At 37.6% G+C, this 11167-nt stretch overlaps 1 protein-coding gene across 1 annotated transcript in view; it reads right to left on the reverse strand.

The window, feature by feature from the left end:
• Positions 1 to 11167, reverse strand: part of BMS1 (BMS1 ribosome biogenesis factor) — a 39902-nt gene that overhangs the window by 20441 nt on the left and 8294 nt on the right. Inside the window, exons 7-13 of the mRNA XM_012723914.1 lie at positions 10599 to 10720; positions 9811 to 10004; positions 8658 to 8797; positions 4870 to 5627; positions 4554 to 4655; positions 3212 to 3366; positions 128 to 209 (exon numbers count right to left, since the gene is read on the reverse strand). Coding sequence (XP_012579368.1) covers positions 128 to 209; positions 3212 to 3366; positions 4554 to 4655; positions 4870 to 5627; positions 8658 to 8797; positions 9811 to 10004; positions 10599 to 10720 — 1553 coding nt within the window. The remainder of the gene's footprint in view (positions 1 to 127; positions 210 to 3211; positions 3367 to 4553; positions 4656 to 4869; positions 5628 to 8657; positions 8798 to 9810; positions 10005 to 10598; positions 10721 to 11167) is intronic.

Below are 11167 nucleotides of genomic sequence, written 5' to 3' on the forward strand. Positions count from 1 at the left end.
ACCAAGAAAGAAGGAATCATAACTACTGCTAAGAGTTCCCACAAGCATTTCACAATTGACTATTAAAAAGTATACAGAGAAGGCAGTCTTCTCTGAAAAGTATATTTTTACTTTTACCTTTACTTACCATCTTCTGCTAAGATCTTGGCTGCATCTTTATCATCTTCCCACTTCCCAGTCACAAAGCAATCTCTGATACTGTTCATAACCTTACAGAAAAAAGGCAGCACTTAGTTGACATCAATCAACAAAACAGCGGCTTCTAAGAAAAAGAAGATATACATACAGATAGCTCAACAGGTACACGAAAAGGTGCTCATTATTCCTATCAGGGAAATGAAAATCATAACCATAGTAAGCTAACACCTCACACCTGTGAGAGAGGCACTTTCAAGGAGACAAGAAAGGATTGAAGGAAAAGGAGCCCTCTGCACTGCTGATAAGTAGTGTAGCCACTATGGAAAAGAGTAGGAAGGTTCCTTGAAAACTAAAAATAGAATGACCATATGATTCAGCAATTCCATTTCTAGATAATTATTCAAAGAGACTAAGGAAAAAGAAAAGGGCCCTCCCTGGTGGTGCAAAGGGGTTAAAGCCCAGCAGTATGAAGCTAGTCACAGCCACTGCAGCATGAGTCTGATCCCTGGCCAGGGAGCTGACCCGCATGGCACAGCAGACCTCTCCTGTCTTGCTCCCTGCTCCCCCCGGCAGTGTACTTCAATCAATCTGCCTGTTCTGCTCCCCACTCTTTCCCTGATGAATCCTCTCACTTTCCTGCACCTCTGGTTCTTCCTTTCACCTTCCTGCATAAATTTATTTATTTGTTCATAAGTAAATAAATCTTAAAAAAAAAAGAAAAACCACCACAGACTCAAATGATATACCTATACCCGTGTTCAATGCAACATTATCAACAGACAACACAGGGAGCCAACCTAAGTGTTCATAGGTGGATGTATGAATAAAAAAATTGTGTGTGCAATGTGCATTGTATGTATATTACATGTATATGTATATTTTATGTGTAAATAAACACACACACAATCCACAGATATCATACAAATATACCCACACAATAAAATAATACTCAGCCATATGAAAGAATAAAACCTTGCCCTCTGCAACAACCTACAGACATTATACTAAGTGAAACAGGTGAAACAGATCAGAGAAAAACACCACATGTTTTCATTTATATGTGGAATATAAAAGCAAAACGCTAGCCCCTACCCCCAAGCCTAACTTGCATAGACAACAGATTGGAGATTGCCAGAGGCAGCAGGGAGGGAAGAGAATGTGGGTAAAGGGATTCAAAAGACACAAACTTCTTGTTATAAATTTAAATAAGTCATGGCAACAGGACATAATGTATTGCATAATGGCTACAGTTAGTAACAATGCATTGTATATTTGAAAGTTAGTGAGAGAAGATCTCTCACAAGGAAAAAATATTTCTGGAATTATATAAGGAGGGGAACCGTAACTCAACTTATAAGGTGATTATCATTTTGACACGTATATAAAACTGGTTCATGTTGTATACCTGAACTAGTACGTCAATTATTCTTTAATTTGAAAAAACTAAAAGGAAAAACAGAGGTTACAATTTGTCTTTAAATACTTTCAATTGCTTCTATGGTTTCCAAGAGAGCCTATTAGCTAACTTTACCTTTCATACAGATAGTATAAGCACAGAGACAAAAAACATACATATTCTCCCAATACCTCAAAGCAGACCATTCACTAAGAACATTGTATGCAAGTTCCAATATTTTGACATGGATGACCTCTCTAAGAATAGATGCATTTTAGGAAGAAAATCTGAGCTAAAATCAGAAAATCAAATTCTGGAACAATATACAGAAAACTTCATGGAAGTTTCTAGTGTTTTCAAACTGACACAAAAAGCAAAATAAAATACTTGTTTAAGCTTCTCTTACTTTTTGAGAACAAAAATCAGCCAATTCCATAAAACCAAAGGGATAATACATTCATTTTTTTATTTTGCTTTATGTGTCGGTTTGAAAAACACTGTAAGTTCCCAGGAAGTTTTCTGTATATGTTAATAGAGACTTACTATGTCAATTTGAAAACTTAATTCCTTTGACTACTGATAATTTTCAGACTAAGAGAAAATGTTCACAATAGTGCAAAGAGTACTAGTTCCCAGTTCAAGATCACCCATAAAGCAGATGCTGGTACATTTCTCAAATTACAGAATAAAACCTATACACAACCGTTCAGTTCAGAGTCTGCTTCCTGGTGAATTTGAACCTTTGACAGCATGAATCATCACTGCCAATGCCTCAGAAACACATAAAATGTAATGGAAAAAAGAAATGGGCAGAGGGGAAAATTATAGAACATAGACTTAAAAGGTACAGCAAAACCCAAAACCTGGTAAAATTAATCTGTCGTGTTTACTGATGCAAACCTGGAGGAGAAAATAATGGAAAAAAAGAAGAAAATGGTTATGACAATGCCATGATTCCTTCTGCAGTGAGGAAGAGAATTAAACTGGGATGGGCATGTGGTAGTCTCGGGGGAAGTGACTTAGTAACTCACTACATTAAAATTTATTTTTATGTGGTTTTCTATAATCTGCATTAAACTTCACCATAAACAAGTTACATAAAAGCTGACGGAGTCCATAATTGCTACCTACTGAACTGAAATAAGTAATGTAACAGTAATATTATGCTTCTCTCAGGAGTGACATTTATGCTAACCTGAATAATCAAAAGAAGCTAGTCTTGGGAAGATCAGAACAACAACCCAGGAGAAAAACCATAGAGAGACAAGAGTTCTAAAATGGAATTAAGCATGGCAAATTTGAAAAGTGAATCTCACTATGACTAGTGAGTGATAATAGAAAATTCACAAGTGTCTGTCTGAAAATTATAAACAATGACACAGGGACTCTAGGTATAACACACAAAGCATTTTAGATGCATAAGAATTTATGAGCAATGCCTCAAAATCAAGATTAACTTTACCACCCACACTAAATGTAAAACCTCTTCCTTTTCTCATAACACAAGCACAGTCTGACCAAACTCAACATGTTACTACTTAGGATACAAATACCCATTAAAACATCTTATAAAAATAAGAAGCTAATAATAGGTAGGAAATATTGAAATCACATTATATTCTTTTAAAACAACTCCTGAATACTCTCATATGTCAAGCATATTACTAATAGCCTTACCTCTTCTAAATCCCAATCATGGGGTGCTTCCACATGAAATCTGGAGCAGTCCAAAGAGTCAGCCTTGTGCTTACACTCTCTGGAAGGCTGGCTGACACGAAACAACCCTCCAAGTTCTTCCCTGGTATCATCTTCTTCTTCATTATCCTCTGTCACTAAAGAAATCACCAGGTTGGAAAAGTGAGAACAAATGACACCCTGGAGAAGCGGGGACTGAGTACCCCAATTTAATGACAAGTAAAATGTTACCTCTGAGCACATTACACAAGCTGAGAAAGGTTTAACATAGCTGGGGAATTTCTAGCATGGTAACAAGGAAAGCAAGGAATTCTAGCAAGGAATTTCCCCAGCAAGGTAACAGCAAAGAATCCACTGATAAGGCAGAATATTGGGGACTAGGGGAGGAAAGGGACATTTAGAAGCAGACTATCCGATTATCATGGAGTTTCTCTTGAAGGATACTGAGTCTGTCAACAGCTACGTGTACTGAGGCCAAGCCTGAAATTGTACTGAATTAGTACACAGCAACCCTCAGATCCTAGCCCAGACAAAACTTGTTTTAATTATGTGGTTCCCAAAGAGAATGATAGAAAGTCCACTGCTTATATTAATATGTTTTGTATTATTAACTGGTGCTCTTTCTTAAAAGAACATATAGACAAATCTACTAAAATATAAAACCAAAGGACCAGGGTGAAAGAGAAAACAAGAATTATAGACTTCGTATTTAGAAAGAAAAAAAATCTTTATAGGAAAAAGTACTTTTTGGCACCAAATTCTACCAACATTTCATGAAGGGTTTTGTATAGGAGGAACAAAATTATATAATGGACAGTTTTCTATTCAAAAGTTTTATGGAAGCCCACAAACCTATGTCATAATTGATTTATAGTCCTTACAAGCACTGATTTTTGAAATCTGCCAATAAAAACCATAACAGGCAGAAATAACTTATGGGGATTAAAATTACCACCTAAATCTTCCAACAACTTTTCCAATTTTGCAAAGTAGTCAAAAACACTAAATAGGCCCTCCCTGGTGGCGCAGCAGGTTAAAGCACAGCATTGAGAATCTAAAGCCGCTTCCTCATGAGTTCAATTCCCGCCTGCCCTGGAGGGGACCACATGGTGTGGCAGACCTCTCCTGACCTGCCCGCTGTTCCCCTCAGCAGTGTACTTCGGCATCTGCCTGTTCTGCTTCCCACTCTGTCTCTGGTGAAGCCTCTCACCGCCCCTGAGCCTCTGGCCTGTACCCCAGTTCTGTATGCACAAATAAATAAATCTTTAAAAAAAAAAAAAACACTAAATAAAATATTTCTAGATGTAAACCAGAGCTCTTTTACCTTTTCCATAAATAAGCTTTCGAAGGTTTGGAGTTGCTTGTTGCTGCCTCAAAAAGGCTTCAGCTGCCTTCCTAGAAAGGTCTTCCTTCCACTTGAGGGCTCCTGAAAGGACCGAGACTAACATCAGTTAAGTCCTCTCTTCTTAAAATTAACTGCTCATTCATCTTACAATCTTTTTTGTAAGATGCAGATCTGAACAGTTAACAAAATCTCCAAAACAGCAAATTGCTATAGCAAATGTCTATATTTAAGACATTCAATTTGTAACCTTTTCAGTGCCAAGTTATAAAAGAAATCATATGAAGAACAAGCATACCTGATGTTTCTGTGGAATAGTTATTTTCTTCCTTGTAATCATCATCTTCTTTGAGTAAATCTTCTTCATTATCAATTAAGTTATCTGAAGCTAGTTTCTGATCACCGACCATTTGAGAATGCTTTGGAAACTTTTTCCTAATCACTTCTTCATTTTCTGAATCCTCTTCATCTATACTGAGAGAGGAGCTTTCTTCAGATTCTTCTTCAGATGCAAATGCTTCTTCAGCTGTGCAATGACCTGAATCTGAAGTGGTGAGGGCTGCTTTTTTCAATTTTGAAGACTTCTCTGGATTCAAACTATCACTCAAACCATTAATTTGTAGTAGTTCTGGTTTACTATTTTCTCTAATAACCTTGGATTCTGACATATCCTTTGCTCCTTCTGCAGAGGAATCTTCTCCTTCACTGCTTTCACTGGCTTCCTCCACTTCTCCTTCTTCATCTGTACTCCTCTCAAGGTCATCATCACTGTCTGCAAATGCCGGCAAATCCACCTCAACATCTTCTTCCAGATCTTCAAGTTTCTGCCGTTTGAAACCTTTACCAGTCATATAGTCTCTATCAGGCATTTCAGCATTTTCCTCCTCTTCTGTTTCATCATCACTGGAGTTATTTCCCAATCTTTCACCTTCAGACATTTCTTCATCTTCATTATCACTATCTCCAGAGTCATCTTCCTCATCTCCAAAAACAGCTTTACGACGCACTCGACCAGTTTTCAAATCCATCTGCTTTTCCTCTTTTGGCATCCACAGCCTAGATAACCAAGGAAATGCACAATAATTCAATTTTTACAGTAGTAGGCTAATCTAAAAATGGCAAGTCAATAAAGATGCAAACAAACAGAAAATAAAGTCAAGTAATGGTTTTAAGTGATATAGCATACAAAGGAATAATTTCGTAAGTTCTAGAATAAATAGCTAATAAGCAAACTTATATACAATTCTCTAACACTGCTCTTCAAAAAAAACTACAGATAGAAAATTTTGTTGGTCAATGTGTCTAAATTTTAGGGGAAACTGCTTGAATGGGAAGTGAGTGTTTTAAACAGATTTCCAACTTTGAAACAGATGATCCTTTTTTTAAAGTTTATTTATTTATGCATACAAGAACTGGGGTACAGGCCAGAGGTGCAGGGGGTGAGAGGATTCACCAGAGAAAGAGTGGGGAGCAGAACAGGCAGATCTGCTGAAATACACTGAAACATGATCCTTAAAGAAATGGCCAACTGAGGTGCAAAGCAGCAAAAATACAAAGCCAATGTGGAACATGTGAATATCTGTGTCAAAAAGCAAATAAATACTCAAAGATTAAAGGGTGTGTGCTAACAGGACACAGATTGAAGGGACAACACAGGCAACAAAAAGAATTATGATAGTAATGGGATAACAAATGAAATTTTTTAAAGTTCATAATCAATCATGATACTAAAATAAAAGGGGTAGAAGTAAAAGTTCTTTATTGAAGAATACCAGCTAACAAATGTAGAAAGAATAAGAAGAATACTGCCATTTGAAACCACCAATTAAATGAAGTCAACCCTTCATTAAATTAAGCAGTTTCACATCCACAGTCAACCAAATGCATGTTGAAAATATATACTATGTAGTTAAGGCATTAAGGGTTTCATCAGTACTAAACAAGTACAGATATTTTTTGTCATTATTCTTTCTATAATACAGTATAAATTATATCAGTAGCATTTACACTGTATTAGGTATTATAAATACAGAAATAATTTAAAGTATATAAGAGCATTTATTTTATGCTTTCATAAAATATAAAGCATTCTAGTACAATACTAAATCCAATGGACTTGAGCACCCAAAGACTTGGATCCCCTAAAATATAGAGATGACTATATTTGATAAAGAAGAATCATAAAATTCTAAAACCAAATTAAACATACTATGGCAGGACCTCCCTGGTGGCGCAGCAGGTTAAAGCGCTGCACTGCAAGCAAGTTGCAGCCACTTCAGTGCCAGTTCGATTCCCCGCCCCGAGATGATCCACATGGCGCAGCAGACCTCTCATGACCCACCCACTGCTTCCCTCAGCAGTGTACTTGGTCAACCTGTCTGTTCTGCTCCCCACTCTGGCTCTGGTGAATCCTCTTACCACCCCTGCACCTCTGGTCTGTACCCCAGTACTTTATGAATAAATAAATCTTAAAAAAAAAAAATACTATGGCACTATTTTATATAGCAGATTATATAAAACTGAAGAAAAAATTAAAAAACAAGTAGAAATATACTAAAAATTGTACCAAAAAAGAATAAGTTGCAATAACAAAATGGTGACTATAAAGACTGTATAGAAAAGGAAAATACTCACAATACAGATGCAACTGTAACTACGGTAGAGAGAAAAGCCACACTGACAAGGGTGACTAAGGAATGCTCAAAAATGAAAAAGCTAACAACACTTAGTGTGAAAATGGGCATCTTTAGGCAAATACTTCCATCTGCTATGCATTATGCTAGGTAGCTTGTGTGGACGATGTGTTTATTTAATCATCACAACTCTTATGAGACATCTGTGAAATGAGGCTTAGGAGATTCTTTTCCCCAACCTAGTAGGTCTATGCAATCAATTACAATTTCAAACTATTTGCTACTTTTTTCAAAAAAAAGTTCTTAATGTTTGTATATATGTATAATAAAATATAAGCTAGATAATCTCAATCACTTTCAGACTGATTTCTATTTTATTTATCACAGTAAAATCAAAGTACCCACATGTACAAGGAATTGTCAACACACAGAAAATAATTTACATAGACTGAAAATGCCACTATATTTTCACATAGTGAAATAGACCCACAGGAGACACTACTAAGTAATCTAAGTAAAACTAAGAGAAAAGTTATGTGGCTTTTAGAAAGCCCATTGTTCTAGGGCTTTCTGACTGCTTGTTCTAGGCTTGTGGTCACTATAAGAAAGCCAATATACTCAGATCTGCCAAAATTCATAAAGTAGCCTTAGGAAAGGTTTTATGGTATCTGGGAAATACTAGGAGTCTGTTAAGGACAGAATTCTGTACACTATTTAAAAAAAAAAGGTCCTTCATATAGGCTTACTCGTAGTCTAGAGGCTAAGTCTCAGTGCAACCACCGTGAAAGCCTACCTCCTTGGCCTGAGTTCAATCCCTGGCCAGGGAGCAGACACACATGGCCACAGCAGACCTCTCCTGCTACCCTTTGCAGTGTATTTCAGTAGATCTGCCTGTCTTTTCCCATTCTAACTCTGGTGACTCCTCTCACCCACCCTCCCTCCCCTGTACCTCGGGTCTGTACCCCAATTCTCCCACACAAAAATAAATAATAAAATCTTCAAAAAAATTCTTCCATGTAATATTACGTAAATGAAGAACCCTCAGAACTATATGCACATATAAACCAAAGCAAAAACAAAAGAACCTGGAATGAATTCCACTGAAATGTGTTATGATGGCAGAATTTTGGGTCCTATAATCTGTAATTTTTTTTTTTAATTATAAATAGAAAGGGCCCTCCCTGGTAGCCAATGGGTAAGGACACAGCACTGCAAACAAGCCACAACCACTTCAGTGCGAGTTCAATCCCCAGCCCCAGAGGTGATCCACATGGCACAGCAGACCTCTCCTGACCCATCCACTGCCTCTCAGCAGTGTACTTCATCGATCTGCCTGTTCTGCTCCCAACTCTGTCTCTGGTGAAACCTTTCATCACCCTTGCACCTCTGGCCTGTACCCCATTTCTGTATTCATAAATAAATTTTTAAAAAAATAGAAAAATAGCAAACTTACCCTTGATTATCTATATCCTCTGACCCCAGTGGTTGGGAATCAGAAAAAAGTGTCACTCTACTTGAGGCCATTTTGGCATCAATAGTGGAATGGGTGGAAATGAGACTCTGGACCAGTTCATGGTTAGGCCTTGTCTCATCCTGTCATGGTCACAAGAAAAGGAAAGTGAGGAATGCACAAGGATTTAAAGACAGACACATTGGTTTTGACCTGTTTCTCAAATCATCCCAAAAAACACTTCCTAAGAAATTCTCATTGCCTCAAAAAAAAAAAAAAAAAATGTGTATCTTCTTACAACAAAATCTAAAATTGGTATGTCTTCCTTAAGTGTTCCAAAGCTCATGGAGTACACAACTGATAACCTGAACACCTAGCTTGAAAATCCTTAGATACCAATGTATTCCATTTTAAGCCAATAAAATCTCATCCCAGAATAAAGAAAAATATAAAATCAACTTAAAAAAAAATGCTACCTTTTGACCTAAAAATTTTCCTTCAAGGAATTAACTGCATAGAAAGATCCACCCCAGTGAAAGAAGCTACATGGACAGGCGCTCACTGCAGCACTGTTTAAAACAAGAGTCCCATGGTGTCCAAGGGCTGGTCAGCAATGAGGCTTATCCAGTGCCCTGCTACTGGGCTTCAATAAGAGGTAAACAGTTCAACAAGTATTAACAGACAATGGAATCACATATTTAAAAATGCTTCCCAAAAATTGCAAAAGCATTTATTTTGGCTTCCACACAACAGTGTTATTTCTCTCTCATACACCAAATACCATGTCTATGTACTACATGCATACCTAAGATGGTGTTTGCATGTAATATATAACAATATAACTATATACAAATCGGATGTCTATGTCCAGAGAGAAAGACCACAGAGAGCTAGCACACAGTGACTTTACATAAAGAGACAGGAAGTAGAGCAGCCAAACTGCATGCATTGCTCACATTGGGAGATGTGGGATCCCTTGTGTAACTGGGTAGCAGAGACATAGGGAGGACATGACTTTTACTTTTTAATTAGTGCAATCAAGTATTCTGTATATTTATAGTAAGTGTTGTGGTCTTTCTCGAATACATGAATAAATATAAAAAAAGTTTCATGGAATAAAAGCTGACTACATTATTCCCTGTGATTTCCTTCTCACCGGTTCCTGGAAGCCGTGGCTACCACCAAGGTCAACATAGACAGCATCTTTGTCATATAGCACACCACCAACTCCAGACAGAGGTGCATAAACCAACTTCTCTTTCTCATTTAAACAGCGCTTCTTTTGTTGTTCAGGAAGTGCACAGGGGTCTGGGAGGAAACTGACATCACTCACAACAAAATCTCCTACACCTGGTACAGGGACAGAGCAAGATAGCTTCAGTTGTAAGTATATTCACTGCTGGCAGAAATGACACACAGATGAAAGTCTCTAACCAAAACAAGGGCATTGTGGGACCTGGCACCACATCTCTCAAGCTAAATAACATCTGAGGGGGTCCTCCCTGGTGATGCAGCGGGTTAAAGCACAGCACTAAAAAGCTAAATCCACTTTAGCATGAGTTCGAACCCTGCCAGCCCCAGAGGTGACCACATGGTGTGGCAGACCTCTCCTGACCCACCCACTGCTCCCCTCAGCAGTGTACTTCATCGATCTGCCTATTCTGCACCTCACTCTGTCTCTGGTGAATCCTCTCACCGCCCCTGCACCTCTGGCCTGTACCCCAGTTCTGTATGCATAAATAAATAAATCTTTAAAAAAAAAAAAAACATCCAAGGAGAGGGGATTGGGGCAATTCAACACTTCCTAACAACTGCAGAGCCAGGGGTAACTCTAAAAAACCTACAGGATACGCTATCTTATTTGGTCATTTTCCCATTTTTCCAAAGAAATGATGTTATCCCAACATGTCTATAAATAGAATGTAGTTTACAACAAAATGATACCTGGCATGTGGATTTGGCTTTTATTTTTCAAATACGCTCCTCTTAAATAACCATAAAGAGACACCTTCCGGTCACACTTGATATTTGTTCGGACATCTTCTGGATTTGTCAAGTCTTCCATCCTAGAAAAATAAAACCCAATCACAGGATAGACATGAATGTCAAAGATCTTATACCTCCCTTCAGGGGTCATGACTCATCATGTTGACTAGTTTTCTAAACACATTCTCCAGAAAATTATTAAAAAAAAAATTCAGAACTAAAAAGGTGCAATTTACACACAGAGGAAAAGAAGCAAGCAAGATTGTACATCTCTTACATGGCATACATTTAACTACTGAGACACAGAAATAGTAAATGCTATCCATCTGGGGATGGGGAAGAACAGAGGATACATTCAGAAAAGCCCTCTATGGAAGAGGATTATGCTTTGATATGGGTGTGTTTAATATGGTTTGGGTGGCAGGTGGATAAAGGGTATTCTTCCAGGCTTAGAAGATAATACTAAAAAAGCAGAAGGGAAAGAAAGCAGGATGTGGCTACATCCTATAGCCTTAAATGGTTCAAAA

This window comes from Condylura cristata, unplaced genomic scaffold (genome assembly GCF_000260355.1).
Source record: "Condylura cristata isolate star-nosed mole 26May11 unplaced genomic scaffold, ConCri1.0 scaffold00011, whole genome shotgun sequence".
NCBI lineage: Eukaryota > Metazoa > Chordata > Mammalia > Eulipotyphla > Talpidae > Condylura > Condylura cristata.